A 21,234-nucleotide genomic window follows, 5' to 3' on the forward strand; every position below is an offset into this window, starting at 1 on the left:
TGTGTATATATACACATATATTAAATAGATGTTTTATGACAAAACATCAAATTCCTATTTCGATCAGTTATTCTAATACAAGTATTTTAACAAACACAACCTCAGCAAACTTATACTGCAACTGCCAGCCTAATTACGAATAATATTTGTTGAATTTCCTGTAAATCTCCACGAAGATTGTTTGCGCCGACTTAAGACTTAATATAATCCAACAATGGGATTGATCATATATTATAACGCTTTTACAACTGAAAGGGCGAACATGTTCTTTGGTGGGATTCGAACTCTCAGATTACTAGTGCCCTAAGCACGAGATGACCTACGAATACCGAAAATAACACTAACTATTTGTTTTAACTATTTGTTTGTAGAGGGCAGCAGTTTACACAAATGACATTTTGAAGGTTCTCCGCTTTCTTGTGCTCCAGAAAGAAAGATATTCAAGTTGCTTAATAATACATTTAAATATTCATAATTAAAATGATGACACATAAAACTTGGAAATTAAATCTACTTTCCTTATTTTGCTTTTAAAGCCATAAACAAATTGCTTTGAAAAAAATGAATGTAGTATAACTTATGCAATTTTAAGCCATAATTATATTGCGATGTCAACTAAGTTGAAAACCAAAACCATTTCACCTAGTTCTATGGAATCCTTAGCTTCAAAAAATCAAAATCAAAAAAATAAAGTAGGAATTTATAAATACAATTTCTTTAAGCATTTAAGTTAATGAATCATAAACTGGATACGAAATACAAATACACTAGAGACTGTCAACATTTCTATATTGAAACTATTAATATATAAATCGATATAATGAAGTATAAACATGTCAATGGAAATACTATTGCATTACGTTAAACAGATCAATTTCATGACGCCTATTATGTGTGGGAAGGAAGTATTTGGAAATACAACAGCTTTTTAAGTACTACCGGACAGGGTAGTACAGATAATATTTGGTGGGGTCGCTACAGTCGTTTTCTTAATACACTTCCCGCAGCAAAGCACACACCTGAGTAGTTACGGTAGAGGTAAACTAGGAGTACGGACGAAAGTGTATTACTGCTACTAGCGATAAACTAACAAAATCGTACCTTTAATTTTCACGATTCATGGTAAATACCTAATTCGAAATTGTACTCTCGACCCTGGGTATCTTATATACTAATCCAGGAAGGCAGTTAAAACACAAAGATGTCCCAATCAAGGGATGTCATCGAGCAAAAAGGACCCAATCAAACCGTCTGCTACGATAGCGAAACGAATTTAGATGACCTCTTCAAGGCTGCAATGCTACCGAAAGACAGCCAAGTACAGTTAAGTGGACCTCCTATGAGACTTCGAAACCTTCCGCGATCGTTTTTTCAGCCGCCTGATGGGGGATCAAAATCAGCTTCACATAGTCGAGAATCAAGTTTTGAAGGAACATTTTCACCTCCCCCATTTTCTTCTGGTGGATCAAATTCGACAGTAACTTCGCCACAACAACATATAAATGTAGGTGGTTTAACAGTCAGCCATCGACACACACATTCATCGCCAGCTTCACTTCAACAGAGCTACAATCAAACCACTTCCCAGCATCAACATCCGAGACAACAGAGTGCTGATAGTATAGACAGTATTCCTCTTCCACCAGGGTGGGAGATGGCAAAAACACAGTCTGGAGAGAGATATTTTATAAAGTAAGTTCTACAACTGGAGCTTCAATCAGTTGATCGTTTTAGCCATTTAACATGATCTTTACCATCTGATGGTTCTGTAACTTAGTTCAATATTTGGTTTGAAAAAACAATAGAAATGATATAAATTAACAAAAAGTTCTAAATACAGAAATAAAATTTTAAATTAGTTTCTTCTAATATTTTATACTAAGAAAACAAAATAAAATCAAACATGAAATATGGCTCCAAAAATACAAATAGATTTAGTTTTATGTATGTATGATGTTTATAAAAACTACGTTAAGTGCTTATTTGTACAATTATACAAAATGAAGATTCACTGGAATTATTTTAGGTTTAAATATCTTCTTACTTGTTTATAAAACAAGTTATTGTATTCTTTTAGTTTTGGAAGACAGTTATTATAGTAATTGTTTAAATCTCTTTGTTTTCAAAACTAAAATAGTTGCATAAGTCAGTTTTTGTTTTAATTCATAGAAATCATTTCATGAAAACAAAATGACAGTGAACTTATTGTGAGGAATATTGTTTAGTTTCATAATAATTCACCATAAACAGAGTAATAGGTAGTTATTTCAGTTACGAGCACCACATAAAGAAAGCACTGACTGTAATGGGAAAATATATCTCACTTACATTTTAGATTAAACCAAGTACTGCAGGTAGTTTTGGGACAGTAGTGTTTTGGCTTACTGAAGCACCTGTAACTATTCATCATATTCGATTTTTTAATTAAGCAGCCAGTTCATTCTATTAAATGATACTTCCAATTTATGAAGGACACTATTAACTACTTGAGATATCATAACTACAGAAATTTCTTATTGAAAAATTTGCTTTAACCTGTTGAAATTGTGTAAACACTGTTTATTTTCTAATCAATTTTTTAGGGAAGAGCTTACAAAGACATCAATAAAAATGAACAAGTGGCACGTGTTAGTTAGAATCAGTATTTTCATTTTTACTCGTACAAAATTTGTTTTATATAAATATTCAAGTTGAGAGTGCATATAATAAGGCAGGGTATTTTTTCTCTCAGCATATTATTCAATCATTTTAACTTTGTTAAAATGTTATACTGAAGTCAGCAAAAGAGATATTCATACAGCATTTAAGTTCTAGTTCATTTCATGTACATGATCATTTGACATACATCATTGCCGAGTTTTAAACTAAAGTACTAGTTTTATATTTTTTGGCATAAATAAAACATAATTTAGTAATGAACAAATTCCCATAAGTCAATTTCTGTGTAATACAAATGCATTTTTACATAACTGACACAGCTAGAAAACATGCTGTTGAGTGACATTCTATATAAATAAGAGAAATTGCCTTTTATTAACTTCCTTTGATTTTATAACCCAACTAATCTTTCATCTACCTTTTTCATTTCTGTTCATGAGTTTCATAAAAGTACATTTTTATCAATTAAAATATCATGCAACATCTTTGAGACTTTCTGAAAGTTAAAATAAACTAATAGACTTTTCTAATTACTTACTGCCAAAGGTTTGTCATGTTATTTTACATTTGTGTATCATTTATTTAATTTTATATCAGTTTTTCTACAGTCATGTAAATTAAGTTACCAAAAAACAGGTAAGACCATGCAATTTAACTCTATTATTGTTTAACAGTATCTCTCAGAATTAATAAATTTTCATTGGTCTGCTGAATAAAAGTTGTTTAAATAGCCCTTAATGAACTGTTAGTGGTTCCAAAAACATTTTTATTTTCCAGCCTGTTTCATTTGTGCCATTATTGGGCAAAGAGCAAACAATCCTACAGTTACCTGTTCATGTTGATGTCTGTTTATATTTTGTAACAAAATTCTTGTTAGAGATACTCTGGTACATTTTGATGATAACAAAGTAAAAGAAATCCTTTCATTCCTGCCGATAAATTTTTCATTTTTTTCCACAACATTCTGAACTTGTAACACTTCAGTTTTTCTTTACAATACACCTTAGTATTTGGTTAACAGAATAGTAATTCAGTAGTTAAATTCTGTGATAAATACCAACTTATCCTTAACTGTTATGAACATTTTAACTAGCTCAAAAAGCAATTTTGTGTTGGTGGACAAAATAATTTTCATGGGTTTAAAAATGATAACAAATACTAAAATATATTACATAAATTGAAAATATCAGTGTTAAATGCAGCAAAGTAAATGTAAAGAGAACTATGTTATCTTTTTGTATATGTATGCATAAAAATGCATTTGTAAGCCCTTTATTTTTTCATGTGCAATTTACATCTAAAAGTAAAATAATCTGAACAAATTAGTTTGATAGTGAATTTGTTCTTATAGAAATGTCAATATGCTTATGTAGATACTTTTATGGAATCGAGTAAAATTAAATTTCCAAAAAACAAGTGAGACGGCACAAATTAATCCATAGTTGAATAAATTATTGTTCAACATTTTGAAGGTTAGATAATGTTACTTTTTACATTATTATTACAGTTGCCTAATAAACTACCTAACACTGTTCTTTTGTACAATCGCAGATAGCCTAGCTGCTTTGCGCCATAAAACACCATCTTCTGTACAAGTGTATATGCCACACATTATCATCATCATGACCTAAATAAATTTAGACAACTTCCATAGCATCTTCTAAAACAGAAGTGCTGCTTTTAGCGAATTGTTAGCAGTGTGTTTTGTGGTGTTTTAAATGTAGATAAAAGCGGTAAATGGGTCACTGGCTCTTCCCACGCTCTTAGCTTTGTTTCCCTGTCTATGCTAAGACTGCACACACTTTCACAAACAGCTGTGATTCTTTAACACAAACGAAACAAAGTTGTCAATGTTAAATGCACAGTTGTTTGCATTATTGTTCTTAATGCACAGCATGTTTTATCTACGTAGCCTAATAAACAACGAAACTGAACTTTAATAAAGCAAACGCCATGTGTTTTTCTTGTGATAAGAGATATGCCACTTGTTTTCATATTCCAGGTTTTCTTCTTTCTGATAGCGTTTTTTAAGCTACTGGTGTAACTATATTACTATTACTCAAGAACACTTACTATGATGGAGGCCACATGTGTTTGTATTATTATTATATAACAATATATTGGCTATATATGGTGTGTATGACTCAGTAACTTTTATAATGAAGTAATTCTTATTCCGAAAATATTTAATTTGTACGTTATTTAGAACTTTTGTAATGTTTCAAATTACACACAATGGTGTACAGATAGTATAACGAAAGTAATCCTGAGCACTCATCTCACAGGCACGGCATTTTCACTAAGAGGCAAGTTTCCAGCAGGAGCTTATAACCCCTGATTCAGCCTATGTCAAAAGCGAGCAAACAAGTGAAACCAACCAAGTCTCGGCTTACGCCAGTTACTTATTTTTGGCCCGTGGCTGGCAGCCTTCTCGACTCGCATGGGCGCCTGCAGGCGGGGTCTTCAAGATGTTTCGTTTCAACTGAAAATAGCGTAGGTTCCTCGTGTTCTTCCCTCCCTCACACTGTTCTTTAAAAGCTTTGTCAGTAAAGTGCGGGGGGAAGGGTACAAAATAGAGAAAGTCTGGAACTCCAGTTCATGTCTCACCGGCTGAATCATTGAATGTGTATAACATGAAGGAGACTCGTGTCAACAACTTAAGTATGACGTGTCGACTACGAGAAAGTTAGAAAACGTGGCATTTCATGCCAAAAAAGATTGGTAAAAATGTTTCAGAAGTTTTTCATGTCATTTTTTAATAGCTGAGAAATTAGTTTTCATGTAAACATTTCAAATCGTTAAGTCAATTTGTCATATAACAAACTCCATGAAAGGCAAAGTTCGTTTGATGAACTCAAAAGACGGGAGGGATACTGTCAGTAACTGATGTGCGCGCATACTCATAGCAACTGGACACAAAAAAAAGAAAGAAAAAAAAAGCGAACTTCATCGGCTTGTCTGGATAAAATCGTCTTGTTTCGTAATCGCTGTATAGAGTAAGATTTGAGTAAAAATAAATTTATGTTACACTGGTAGTTACGATTCCCTTACATATGCAAGATTTAGAAGATAATTTTTCGGATTAAGTAGTTAAATTACATACCCTATGGTGTGAATTCACGAGCATTATAACACACTCATCCTTCGAGACTTATAAACTGTTAACTACCTTAACTTAATAGAGGGAAGCATCTCTACCTCTCATGGTAGAGCTATTATATTAATATTTTCGTATTTAACCAGATGAAGAGTAGTTGCTTAAAAATTGTGTTAGATAAAAGGATTTTGTTTGCTAGGCGTGTTTTCAAATGAATATATAATTAGGTCTTTACATCCATTGATCTATATATTACTTATTGTGATTAATCCTGGAGGACTTTGCAGTTTGTAACATATTACGATTTCAAACAATATGAACAGAGTTAAATTGTAATTTTGATTTATAAATTACACATCGATAGGTATCATCTATATTTGCCAATAGGATTGATACACAGTTTTCTTTCTTAATGCAAATATTTTAATATTGCAGCTATACTACAACTTACAGTACCTAGAATTACAAATGGTTGTTACAAGTAATAATTTATAAACAGAAGTTTTGTGAACAATACTGCGTCTTCTATATGGTCTGGAACTGAATATTTTATCGACGTTTGACGATGAGCGAATTAATTTCGAGTTGATATCAGTACAGTTCACTTAACGAGTAACTAGATAATTCTATTCTTGGCTGTTCTCATCCTGTTTACAAGGTGATTTTTCACCGCTGAAATTATGTAATGTGTTCGTAAAAAGTATTGATGTCCGATGTGAATTCACTGAAGTTGAATGTTTAGTAACGTTTAAAATCGATAAACATTTCTGGTAATATATCTCTATAGTTTCCCAATTAATAAGCGTTTATCACTGTTATAGCTTCTGAGCTTTATAGTATACTGACTGTAGGAGACCAACAATATTATATATTATTGCCTCTCCCCGTATTGCAATGACTATGTTTTATAATCTTTAGGCGAGGTTCTCTAAACTTTAGTTGGCAGTAATACTAGTAATCACTAATGTTTCCGTAAACACATCGTACTTTGTTGATTTTCACACTTGAGAATCTTCTACAAATTTAGGGAGCAGACAGGACTTTCGCAGTATGCATTCAACAGTAAAATTTACATGCGTTTCTAAAAATATATCTAACGAAAACAAACATGAACATTAAAATAAATATATAATAGTAAATCTGCTAAAAATAATCGTATTCAAACAAGATATTATAGTTTTCTTCCCTCAATTTTTCATCATAATGATTTGTATTTTAAGCTTAAATCGTGACAATCAATTTAACCTGTAGTGGTAAGGGTAGCAGCCAGTGCAAAGTAGTCTTACTGACGACGTCTGTCAGCATTTATCTGTTTATTTATTCCTGTGTGAGAATTTAGATTCACGAGAACTAATGTAATTATATTTGAAACGTAATTTCATTCGCAAGCTTTCTTATGCTGTAACGAAAGTTCAGCTTGTCCATGCGATCTTACAGAAACCTGCTTTTTACATTTCCCAATCACTGTTAGATCATATCCGTCTATATATCCTTATACAGGCGTTATATTCTTATGAAAATATATTTATGTAGTTAGACAGCAAGTAAAGTTTAAATATTTTATGATTTCGTAGTCTGTTTACCTTTCAGTTATGTCGAAATTTCAGTTTCGTATTGAAACAATAATGTCAGGTATGGCCAATGATGAACTGTATCAAATCTATACACAGCTGTGCATTTTACTGAACATTTGGCGCTTGCTCGTGAGAACAAAATTCTAGAGAAAAGCTACAAGTTTCCGCCTCCTTTTCGCTCTTGGTGATCGTATCCGATGACCGTGCACTGAGACTTTTGACTGAGGACGCCCTGCCTTTAGGCTACTTGTTGCTAACGCTTTCATGATGATGAAAACACGCAGGTTCGAGAAGTTTTTATAGAAACGAAATAGAAACTCTATAATCTGAGCGCTTCTGAATGGTGAACCTTCCTTCCTCAGGGGCAAACTGAGCTAACGCTGATATACAGCGTAAGCACTTCATAGATCAGCTCACACATTTGTTTTTGTAAGCAAGATAAGTATTACTATAAACAACTTAAGAGTGAAAGCAAAGAAGTAATAAGTCTACGCCATGTTTATCCTAGAAAGTGCCGACGAGACCCCTCGTCTAATACTTGGGTTCGTCAGGTCGTGTTGAGTTTGACAAACATAACTGTCGTCTGTGCGCTCTATATGCCCCCGACTGCAAGAACTATTATGGTGTGAACTAGATAAATAATTTAAGTGTAATTATCATATGAAGTCATTTAAAAATCTGAATTTGGCTAACAATTAATAAAGCACATTTTTATTGCTTGTGATGCAAATACTTGTGTCCAAGTAAGGTACAATTTTCTTAAAATAGTCAATATTTGAAGACACAGTGTTATTACTCATTTTAGTCTGTGATGGGAAGGACCACCGCCAACTCTTTGGCTACTCTTTTACCAACAAATAGTGGGATTGACTGTCACATTATAACGCCCCCATGGCTGAAAAGGCGAGTATGTTTGGTGCAACGGGGGTGCGAACCCGCGACCCTCAGATTACGAGTCGCACTCCTTAACCCACCTGGCCATACCGGGCCTTGATTTTTGTCAAGAACTAGACTAGATGTATGCTTCTTGATTGGAAGCTATGAATCGAAATTCTTGAATATCCTATAACGAAAGAGTAATGTTATAGCAAAGCCAGATCGGGCTATCTGCTATAAGAAAACACATACACTTGTCTTTTTAAAACAGCAATGAAACTAAGATAAAGGTATTACAAATGGGAGCAAATTACACTTATTTTTTAATATTTGACTGAAAACTACATAATACTTAATATAATGTAAAGATAACGAGTCTGTAGTATTTGTATATCGGTCTTTTCGCATATAGCTGTTTATATGTTTCAAGTCTGTATCAGAATACACAATACGCTTGTGTATCTGCTTAACCCCAAGAATCTGCTCTACTCTAATATCCACTTAAAGAACAAACTGACCAAGTAAATACATCAGTTGGTTATTAGAGATCTGAGAATGAAATGACAGTAAAGTTGGTTTACAAACATTTCACACGAATTTTAGTTCCGGTTACAAGACATTAACTACGCGTGTTGTATGGGCTCGTTTACGCTTGATATACATGCATTACTTATCATTAGATTTCTCTCCCATGGGCCCGGCATGGCCAGGTGGTTAAGGTAATCGACTTGTAACCTGAGGGTCGCGGGTTCGAATCCCCGTCGCACCAAACATGCACACCTTTTCAGCTGTGGTGGCGTTATAATGTGACGTTCAATCCCATTATTCGTTGGTAAAAGAGTAGCCCAAGAGTTGGCAGTGGGTGGTGATGACTAGCTGCCTTCCCTCTAGTCTTACACTGTTAAATTAAGGACAGTTAGCGCAGATAGCCCTCGTGTAGCTTTGCGCGAAATTAAAACACAAAAATTCTCTCCGGCGATTGTATTAGCGGAATAAACAGTTGGTGATAATGTTGATCTTAAATTGTAGTATTAAGTGCTTGAATACTTTGTCAAAACAAAAAAACACATTATTGTTAGGAGATTACGTGTCGGTTACAAATGGTAGTCTTTGTGTATCTCATATTTTGTTACTGAATGGAGATTCCAGTCTATATTGGAGGAAAAGAGGGTAATCATATTGTAACATATTTTAAACCTATTTACGCACTGTATTGCTCGAAGGTTCATAACTTTATTGGTTATAGAAATCCTAGTAAAATAAATGTCACGAGAAAATAATACTGTCAGTATTTAATACCAAAGCTTGAGTTCTGTGTACTTTACATGGAAACAAAAATGGGCAATTTCGTGCAAGATGTTTGAAGAGTTTTCTACAGTGATTTGACTTCAAAATTCGTTATATGTTCGATGAATGATAGTGTTAATACAACGAACTTGAATTGCTAGAATTTTATTATCATTATTGAATGAGAATTTCATTTTGTGCTGAGGCTGTCAGTTTTTAGTTGTTGGTTGGTATGCTTTCACAGTAAGTGCCTATAAGTTATTGACGATGAAGTCGAACACTGAATGGACAGCACACAGTTTACTTGTTTTAAAATATATTCATAACAAGTTAAACGAATGTGCAAAAGTTCTTTACACTATAGCATGCCACAGTTGTATCTGAAACTAAATAATTTTCTTTTCTTGTCAAAAAATCACACAGACTGGTTCAGTTTGTGATGGATTTACTGTTATACATTTATTTTAATGTATACGTTTGTTTCAGTTTAATGCGTGTAACGTATATTGTTAAATGTATATTGCGCAAGTTCTACCTGTTTTCCAAATTTGTAGAAGATTCTCGAGAGTAAGTTTGTTTTCTTATAGCAAAACCACATCAGGCTATTTGCTGAGTCCACTGAGAGGAATTGAACCCCTGATTTTAGCACTGTAAATCCTTAGACTTGCCACTAAGACTTGAAAGTAAGAGTAAACAATGTATTTTACAAAAGCACTAGCGTATCTTCGAATATTATTCAGCGAAGTGAACTTTCTAGAACTTCGCCCAAAAATTATAAATCGACCCTCCAAGAGATAGTAATATAATATTGTTGGTCTGATACAGTCAGTATATTATAAGCCACAGAAGCTATACGTATTATTTGGAAAACTACAAATATTTGACGAGGAAAATGTATAGATTTCTCACATTATAAACCGTTTGACTTCAGTGAATTAACTTCGGACGTTGGTATTTCTACGAGCACGTTAAATATATTCGTCGGTAAAAAATCATCTTGTAAGCGTCGTGAGACCAGTCAAGCCAGCTAGCTTCAGCAGCAAAGTGTATCAATATCAGCTTAGAATTAATTGGCTCGTCATAGACATGGACCGTCGATAAAATATTCTGTTCTAGATCAGATAGAATACTCAATATAGTTTTGTATATAAATAACCATTATTATAAATTGTACTGTTGTTTGTATATTAAAATATATTTGTGTTAGGAAAGAAAATTGTGTGTGTCAATCTTGTTGACAAATATCATAAATTTGATACATATTAACATTACATTAACTTTTAAAATTTCCGTCTGTTTGAAATCATAATATGTTATGATACGTAAATAATAAATCAGAGACTCGTCTGAGATAAATTATAATACCTAACAAGTTTTCGTAGAACTGTGGACAAAAATTCTCTTTCCTCTTTTACCAGAATGTAGCAGTGATACATTCATTTACGTTATCAATATGAAACTCACTTTAAATGTCCCCTGCTGGTTCAGCCATAAGTCTACGAATTTACAAAGTTAAAATTAGGGGTTCGATTTCCCTCGGTGGCTGGCTCGACGCGGCTTTACTATAAGAAAACACTTTAAAAATTACGTGTTACGACTAAACTAACAATTTTTTTGATTTAACGCGTGTGAATCCCAACCGAGGCCTACAGTTCTATGCAAACTTCGAGACACCATGATGCAGCATTATTTAAGGCAACAAAACAAAAACAAAAACGGAAGGTTCGAGTAATGTGACATCAAATTACAACAACTGAACTACCCACACAACATAGATTGTTATCAAGTTACGTAACCAAATTTGTCGGAAGGTTCGAGTAATGTGACATCAAATTACAACAACTGAACTACCCACACAACATAGATTGTTATCAAGTTACGTAACCAAGTTTGTTATAACGATCACCTTTAAAATAATTATTTTAGCACTTTAACACTCTTGTTGTGAAGACTAAACGAACTAAATAACTAGCACTAAACAGTCTTGTATATACAGAGGCTTTAATGTTAAGGCCTCACTGCAGAGTCTAAACAGTACGAAAGAGTATAGGAATAAGATATCAGTTAATTAATATGAACCTTTTGTTCCTCGAGCTTGTGATTGAGCTTTGTTTTCTTGTAGAGGTCAGTAATTTCTTTCAAAATCTCAGTTTAGTCACAGATATTGTCTAATGGTCTGAAACATTGTTCTGAATTAGACAGCTTTATATATACTGATTAATCTCGACCAATTGAAGAGTTACCTAGTTTTATTTTTAAAGTTACGTTTTTTGGAATGATTTAATACATAGCTATCATAAGTTGCATGATTCATAATTGTACCTCTCCCATCCCTTAAAAAGGCGATGTCTCTTTGCAACTTGAAGAAAAAAGTATAAATTGTGGTGACTTGTTAACTATTTTGTTGATTGATATAGACTCGTGTTCAAACTTCTGACGTCTAAAACATAACACATGTGATAAAGTCGTGATAGTCGGGCGCCATCTGAAAACGATGTTAGACGCACTAGTTGCAATCGCTTTTGTGTGTGACGTCATGAAATATTAACGGCCGCCTACCTTGGCAATACTAGGATTACGTTTTATTTGGGTAGTTTTTTTTTTTTTTTACAGTGTAGGTTTTTGGCGTCTTTCTTTGGACTTGTGGTTATTTTAGTTGTAGTATTCCTGCGTTTTGATTCATTTAATGTGGTTGGAAGATAGTTAGAATGCTCGGGTAGTCAATGTATTATCATTTAGAGTGCGCTAAGACACTGTTGGTATTGTCGAAGTTTGTAACGTGAATGCTTGTTTGTTTGTTTTTTAATTTTGCGCAAAACTATACGATAGCTATCTGCGCTAGCCGTCCCTAAATTTGCAGTGTAAGACTAGAGGGTCGAGTCGAATCTGAGTGAGAATTTGGGTATTGATGTTAAATACCCAGGAGGGTCAGGTACATTAGACCTCTTCCTCCAAGACAAGAGGGTTTATTTGTTTTGTTTGTTTTTTGAATTTCGCGCAGAGCTACTCGAGGGCTATCTGCGCTAGCCGTCCCTAATTTTGCAGTAAGACTAGAGAGAAGGCAGCTAGTTATCACCACCCACCGCCAACTCTTGGGCTGCTATTTTACCAACGAATAGTGGGATTGACCGTAACATTATAACGCCTCCCCACGATTGAAATGAGCGAGGATGTTTGGTGTGACGGAGATTCGAACCCGCGACCCTCAAAAGACAAGCCAAATGCCTTAACCCAGCTGGCCATGCCGGGCCGTAACGTGAATGAGTTTTGTTCAAAAGTGGACATATAGTTGGTACATAGCTTAATTGTAATTTCGGGCATATTTTCGTATAAAATCGTGATTATGATACGAATGAAGCAGTTAAAAACGACTGCGTAGCCTGCTGTATATTGTAAACGTTTCAATTAAAGACTTCTCTATTTTTAAAAATTTTATGGCTAAGCGTAAACGTCATGGATTTTCAAATTTACCAGCGATATTCAGCAATTACGAGTATTCAAGGACTCAGAACATATCAAATATATTAGGAAAACTAACTGAAACCGACCAGTACGGTTATAATATATGGATCTATGCATGCACGGGAATTCGCAGAAGGAAACAAATAGATACAGAGCTTTACAATCCAGTTGGCATAGTTGGATACTTCCAAAATCTGTTAATAACTTAATAACCAGCGAGGTGAAAACTAAGTTTAAGGACCGGTTAAAGGAGTGCTTATGTTGACTCTTAGTGATTTGAAAAGCACCCTACAGTTTTCGATATACAATTTGGTAATCATTTCGTAGTTTCCGTACTGGTTCTCTCACAAGAGAAGTGTCAGTACAATTACCATATTGGGGGAGGGCATGGTACTTGTTAACTCATTTCTTAGTTTCCGTACTGGTTCTCTCACAAGAGAAGTGTCAGTACCAGTATCATATTGGGGGAGGGGATGGTACTTGTTAACTCATTTCTTAGTTTCCGACTGGTTCTCTCACAATAGAAGTGTCAGTACCAGTACCATATTGGGGGAGGGGATGGTACTTGTTAACTCATTTCTTAGTTTTCGTACTGGTTCTCTCACAAGAGAAGTGTCAGTACCAGTACCATATTGGGGGAGGGGATGGTACTTGTTAACTCATTTCTTAGTTTTCGTACTGGTTCTCTCACAAGAGAAGTGTCAGTACCAGTACCATATTGGGGGAGGAGATGGTACTTGTTAACTCATTTCTTAGTTTCCGTACTGGTTCTCTCACAAGAGAAGTGTCAGTACCAGTACCATATTGGGGAAGGGGATGGTACTTGTTAACTCATTTCTTAGTTTCCGTACTGGTTCTCTTACAATAGAAGTGTCAGTACCAGTACCATATTGGGGGAGGGAATGGTACTTGTTAACTCATTTCTTAGTTTCCCACTTAATCGTATCCGGTCGTTTCTCAAATAGAAGCCAAATTTCTTCTAGTATTAGAGTTCAGCTAGAGGTGATATTTACAATTTGTTGTCATTTATTTTAATATGTTCTCCTAAATCTAGTTGGTCACACATAATTTGCACTTGGAGGCTCCGATTTGAATTCCTCCACATTGTGCAATCCTGTATATCCTTATGATATAGCGAAATATTTAGCGTCTACGTAACTTTGTGTACCAAGATCTTAGGTGTCTGTCTTTGAAAGCTATTAATTCGTTGAGACATTTGCGTTGTCGATCAAGGCTATTGTTAAGAGATTTTGGATCGATACCTTATTGGATTTATTAACCAAAACGTACTTGTCACTAATAAGGAGTTCAGTGTAAAACACAAACGAAAACTACGTTCAGTGGTACATTTAAATATTTCTTTTCTTTATTTTTTTCGACTTACATGTTCTGTGAGTGTTGAAACTGTTCTGTAATGTTTAATACAGTAAGCGTCATCTTCGTAGCTGTTCTCGCTATAAACCTGTTATTAGCACATACTGGAGTTTTGGACAGACGCACTTTCTTTGTTGTTTGTCTCATAAATGTAACAGCCTTGACATTTACTATGCTGAATACAGCATAGGCTACACGCAAGTGAACGATTATTCTGTTCGTGCCTGTAAACAAATATTATCTTGCACATTTGAGAAAGTTTTATAGATAGTTTGTGCGAATAGAAAATTACCGTAATAATATAGTCATTTTTTTTTCATAAAATGTGTTGTAAACAATTACTATGATATCATGTAAACAATTACTATGATATCATGTAAACAATTACTATGATATCATGTAAACAATTATTATGATATCATGTAAACAATAATTAATTTTGTTTCCTACACATTTGATTTAAATAAGTTCAACGTTATTTCTTGTTTCACAACTTAGTGTTTAGTTATTGAAAACAATAATAATAATTTCAGTTGTATCAGTAAAATGTGTAATGATCCTACATTTCTCTTAATTATAAATCATTCCTTGATGCTAATAGTATAATAATTGTATTTATGCTCTATAAGAAAGAATTAAAAGAAACTAACTCACCAAACTAAATGTTAGTTTATTAAACTGTTGAAATAGTAATTGTATTTATGCTCTATCACAAAGAATTAAAATAAACTAACTCACCGAACTGAATATTAGGTTGCCTCAACCTAAACCGTTGAGTTTACCGTAGTTTGTTGAGAGGTAAGGTCACAGACTTGCAATTCTATAATCTGGAGTTTTTTTTATTATAATTAAACCTTTATGTCATCTTGTGTAAGAGAGTTTAACATTTAAGACATTTAGTAACCTTGTGGATTACAGGATCAAAAATATTTCCATTCCAATATTCATGTTCATACTTTATTAACCCAGTGTTTGTTAACTTGGGTCTTACACTTTCTTTCCGTTCTATTGTCTTTGTTCTTAATGATTTTCACACAGTTGCAAGTTGTTGATGAATAGAATAGTGGAACTCTAGTAGAAAAACGCGCTGTAATTGACCCTGTCCTAGTTGACAGGAGAACCGCCCTATGACCCGCTCTCATTTTATTAGCGACAAAGAATGAACAAAGTTTTATATAACTAACTGACCTATTTCGTGAGTTATTCTGTGTTACCCTGAAAATGTGTACCACCTGTCTTATCTAACGCGGATCTTGTTTAGATGGCAATTATTATATATTAGCGTCGTACGCAATAATGATAAGCCATGATTGATTAAAGTTACACAAATTGTAATTCAGATGATATAAACTGACTAAAACACTTGAACAAGCATTATGGTGCGAGTCAGATTAAGCAAATGAATCCTAACTATCATCTTTACATATAAGTCAATATTTAAAGTGAGAACTTAACATTATTTTATTATAGTACAATATTAAATACTGTCTGCAACCCGATAAACATTTGCGGTAATTTTTACGTCTTTTCATTTGAATCTCTATTATTTTATTATTTTATCGTACGCCATTTAAGCTACGCTTTCTTTCAGGTGTTGTGTGTTGGATTGGTAAATCTTAGTGTATTTGAAAAAAAATTACGCGGTCAAACTCACAGTTTGTGAGTTAAAGTAAACAGTAAAATATAATAATGATATTTATAATAGTGTACATAGAGTGTGAAACAGTTACGAGGGCTCAGTTTTAAGAGTGTAAACAAATAAAGAAAAAAAACCAACGCGTACTAAACAAAGTAGCTAAAAGATGTTTATAGCCATCTTTGAAACGAATTGGAGCTGTATTATTGCAAAGTAAAGTAAATGTAAAGTTGTAATGAAAGCAAACTTAGCTGAGTATGCAAAACGTCTGAGTGAGTGTTCACAAAGTGATAGTTGTACTGTTTTGAACAAACCGCGCATGAATGTGTTGAACCTAAGCAAATCGAGAAAACTTATGTCAATTGTGTTTTTAATATAATGGCCATTTTGTTTTAGGAAATTGCACACAGGTTAAGTGTTGTTTGTGCAAAATATTTTCAAATAAAAACGAGTTAAATTCGAAGTAATTTATGACATGATGTTGACATTTTGTCATCGTGTAGAATACTTGTTGCACTAAAACGTTTGACCAACCAAAAATAGGTCAGGTGATTCTGAATTGAAAAGCTAATATTCACTCCATATTCCTCGAACAAAAACCTTTCTAATGATAACATCGAGTAATATGCGAGAAAAGCTTCGAACAGACAGACGCCAGCGTGTTATTTATATAGCGTTTTAATGTATATCATAAAGATATAACAGTATTACAACTTTGGAGGTTCTTTCCTAAGTTATTCTGAATTTAATCTTACTAGAAATCACTCAGATATTGACAGTCATTACAGCTTTTATTGCAATATAACTGTTTTTCAACATGGAGATTTGGTGATCTACCATAAATATGGAAAGGTAAGGAGAGTGTCAGTTAGCCCAGTTGCTATTAATTAGTACCTTATTATATTTTTTTATTTTATTCTTCTTTACCTTAGAAAGCAGTTACCTTCCCACAACGCTGTGGGACACTGTGGGCTTAAGCACTCACATCTCGCTCTTATAATTTCTGTTTATATTCTTTTGAGTATTTTATTATTTAACTTATTCGTACGAGACTAGCGAACGAAGATTAAGACTGATAGACAGCGTATTCCCACCGCAATGTGGGTCCTACTTTCTCAGTCACCTCCTAAATCTAGGATTCATTTTATATCCCACGTTATAGCTTGTACCCAGGAATCTTTTCTATTAGAGCAGCGTTTTTTTAATTTTTGTTTGGGTTTGTTTATAACAAATATCATTAATCAGAGGTTTGGATTTACTGTTTTTTAACGTAGTTCTTCCTTTCGATTTTGTTTTACTTTACTTGATTGTTAAATATTAATATTCTACATTCTATGTTTTACACACACACACACACACACACACACATATACATACACAACTGCGAGACGAATTAAGCTTTCGTATGCACCTAGTAATAAGTTTCATAAATGGGCAGTTTCGCTCTTTTCGTGACATTTATCACAAACTATCGGCACAAAGCTATCCAAAGGACCAACCGTGCATAGCCAGGCAATTCTTAACTCTGCGCATTTTGGGGAAACGCGAGTGAACCATGAATCTTCGAATCTAAAGTCCGGACATGCTGTACCATGAAGCCATCCCCAAACATTCGAGAACATACAAAATTCGAATTGTACACAAAATATTTGGTGTATCCAAAAGTGTAGGGGGTATTCCGCGTATGATATATATATAGGGAAAATAAATAACGAGATGCCTGTCCTGGCATATCAAGTAAGGTTTAGATTACTTTAATCTACATTATTCTAATACTTACTACAGTTCATCGTGTGAAGCTAGTTGTAGATATGGTACTGGCAGTTCCCTGTTGGAATTGGTTTTAAAGGAGTAACAGAAATTTTCTTATTAGATTTTCTAGCCAATTGATATACATGACAAGTTTGACAGAAGTGAAAAACGTCTTTCCTATTTTTTGACTGAAGGAAATGTCTTATAAGTTTGTTACACATATTATTGATACCTGGGTGACATCCCATTGGAAGTTCATGGGCAACTTTCAACATTTCAGAACGGTATACTTTTGGAACAACAGTTTGATAAGCTAAAGCCCAGTCCTCTGAAGCTGCTACATTTGGTGGTTTCCATTTTTTGTTGAGCATACCATTTTTGAAGAAGTAACCACGTGAAACATTCTCTGTTTCATTCTTTTGGAGTATATATTTAAATATTGAGAAGATCTGCGATTCCCCTTCTTGCTCATAGCAAACCGTACTCCACCAGTTGAACGAAATTCCTCATGTCCATCATTGATACTCATCAAACACTTGTCAGTAGGACAATCATTCATAAGATCCATGTCTGACCCAAAAATTATCTGTGACAAATCTGTAATGTCGTCCTCGGAACACGTGTCTATTATTTCTTTTTGGCTTAATTTCTTAGCCTGAGCTCGAGTCACAGCACACGAGGGAAACACTGCTGGATTCTCTTCAACAACAGCATCATTCTTAGATGAAACACTGATCAGCTCGCTACCCATTTTGGGTTCGGCAACAACTTTTCCCCAGCCAAATAATTTCCAAACAGTAATAATACACCCTTAATTGGCATATGAAGATTTTGAACTCAAAATTTAATACAAATTTGGTTAAGCATTTATTTTTTCCAAAACGGCCCCTCATTGCCAGGTGGTTAGGGAGCTCGATTCACCCATTCAGCCATGGGGACGTTATAATGTTTCGGTGAATCCCACTATTTGTTGATAAAAGAGTAGCCCAACACTTGACGATGGAAGGTGATGACTAGCTGCATTCCCTGTAGTCTTAAACTACTAAATTAGGAACGGCTAGCGCAGATAGCACTCGTGTAGTCAGACAACTTGGTTTCTTGTAGAATTCAACATATTTGCAAGACTACGCGTGTATATTATACATCAGCGAGTTTTCTTTAGTTTTTAGCCCTGAAATTTGATATTTTTCCTCTCTGTTTCTTAATCTATATATATGTATATACACACACTCACATATATAATGATCTCTCACATAATTAGTTCTTTTGAAAAAACATATGTATAATGTGTATAAAATGATGATAGTTAGCACCGGATGTATCGCTACCGTTGCGTTTAATACACAGTAGTACGTGTTGTGTAGACTGGAAGAGTGTTTAGAAATACTATCGAACGGATGCAAAGTTGTGGAGAAGTTTGCAGTACAGAAGTTGGACTTCGTAACTGTTATGCATGACAACCCGAAGCCTACTCGTGTAGGTGGATTTCTTCTTATGCGTCGGCGGCTGAAATTCCTAAACTTTCGGCTATTTAAAGAATCATCTTTTCAGTATGCTACTTGTTTTACTGATATTTAAGTATCAGTTTATAGTTTAAACGCTTATTTTGGTTAGTATTTTTAGATAAAACGTTTGTAAAATTGTGCTAATTTTAGCGTAAAACAACACTTACCATCTCTCGATTCGGTCACAAAATATGCTTTGGCTTTCCTTAATTATACTGGAGAAGACTAAGTCGACGAAGGTATGACAGCCACGATCCAGAGCTGATTCGTCTATGACGTCACTCGTTTTATTTGTTTTTAAGCCGTTAATAGATTAAATCATGTACTTGTATGTATGTTTATAAAGATGCAAATTTTACCAAATACACGTAGATGTGTATAGAAGATACCTGCTGAGATCCTGAAATATAATTTTCTTATACGTCATCACGATGTTCTTCATGCTTTTGTACACGGTTTTGTCCGTAAGAAGGACATTAAGTTCAAGAATATCGTACAGTGAAATTGGAATTTCATTTATAAATGTTTTTATGTAATTTGTACGGAAATTATTGAGTTCTGAAGCTTGATTTATCGTTTGCAAGTCTACCTACAGGTACTTTTAAACCCAGGCCCGGCTTGGCCAGATGGGTTAAGGCGTTCGACTTGTAATCCGAGGATCACAGGTTCGAATCCCTGTCGCACTGAACATACTCACTCTTTCAGCCGTGGGGGCGTTATAATGTGACTGTCAATCCTACTATTCGTTGGTAAAAGAATAGCCCAAGCGTTGGCGATGGGTGGTAATGACTAGCTGTCTTTCCTCTTGTCTTACACTGCAAAATTAGGGGCGTCTAGCGCAGATAGCCTTAGTGTAGCTTTGCGCGAAATTGAAAAACAAACTTTTGAACCTTAATTATAAAACTAAAGTTTCTATAACCTTATTTTGAACAAAACAATGCTGTTATTGTATAATTAGTTTGTTAAAGGTTGCTGAATAATATGACGATTAAAAAAATGATCATCCTGCAATGTAACGGTATTAGGGCGATTGTTTATGTACAGAGGTGAAAAGTGTGCGAAAAATACTGAGTCACAAAAATGTACATGTGGAGATCTTTTATCAGCTGATGGAGGGAAATAAGGTATAGTGTAAGATTCTCCTCCTGAATTTTGGGACTTTATAATCTGACCGTTTAATCTGTGTGTCGCATAAGATTTTATTCAGGTTGGCTATACCCGTAACACAAGTAAACTTTCCAATCCTGTGTCAATCTACAAAATAATAATGATAAATAGAGGGGCATACAGTTAAGCGTACACCTCAGCTACGCAACGCTGATCGTAAGCGACTCCCGGAAAATGGGAAAATCTAACTATATGTCCATCGTTCTCAACAGACATGGATCATTTTTGGAAGGACCATGAGTAATAATATTTTACATAGGTCCACCAAGTTTCATCACAATCCGATCACCTTTTATCAAGTTATAGAGTAAAGCTAGTATAAAAAAATCTATCACCATATTAACAGATAGTTTTTTTTTTAATTTTTGTAACCTTTGACCTTGACTCTCCAAAAACTAATAACTTCTAATTCGTGTCAATGTAGAAATTCATTTAGCTGTTTTCGAGGAACCTTGTTGACGATTTCATACATAGAGGGGCTATAACGTTACATCCGCCATTTTCGATGGCGGAGTAATGAATAAAATAAATTTTAAAAGTACTTTGCATCTGGTATTATTATGGACAATTTTATTTGGGGAGGTTTTCAAGCTTCTTTTTTTTAATATTTCTTTTGTTGTTATTGTTTTTTGGAAACGTATTAAAACCTTTTCGTGGAATATCAGTTCTGAACGAGCCTTTACTGTCGTTGAACTTTGAAAACTGGTAGGTTGTGTTGTTCGTCCTGGAATTAAAAATACTACAGAAGTTATTATTTCATCTCTGGAAGGCAAAGATTATATTTGTATGTCCAGTAATTGTTATTTGTGTGAAGTAAAAATTAAGTAAATTTTGTAAACATTAAGT

At 34.1% G+C, this 21,234-nt stretch overlaps 1 protein-coding gene across 1 annotated transcript in view; it reads left to right on the forward strand.

Moving 5' to 3' along the window:
* The first annotated feature begins 1,005 nt into the window (after positions 1 to 1,005).
* Positions 1,006 to 21,234, forward strand: part of LOC143246524 (transcriptional coactivator YAP1-like) — a 63,485-nt gene continuing 43,256 nt past the window's right edge. The window contains 1 exon segment of the mRNA XM_076493388.1: positions 1,006 to 1,692. Coding sequence (XP_076349503.1) covers positions 1,202 to 1,692 — 491 coding nt within the window. The 5' untranslated portion in view covers positions 1,006 to 1,201.

Source organism: Tachypleus tridentatus, chromosome 1, assembly GCF_004210375.1.
Source record: "Tachypleus tridentatus isolate NWPU-2018 chromosome 1, ASM421037v1, whole genome shotgun sequence".
Taxonomy (NCBI): domain Eukaryota; kingdom Metazoa; phylum Arthropoda; class Merostomata; order Xiphosura; family Limulidae; genus Tachypleus; species Tachypleus tridentatus.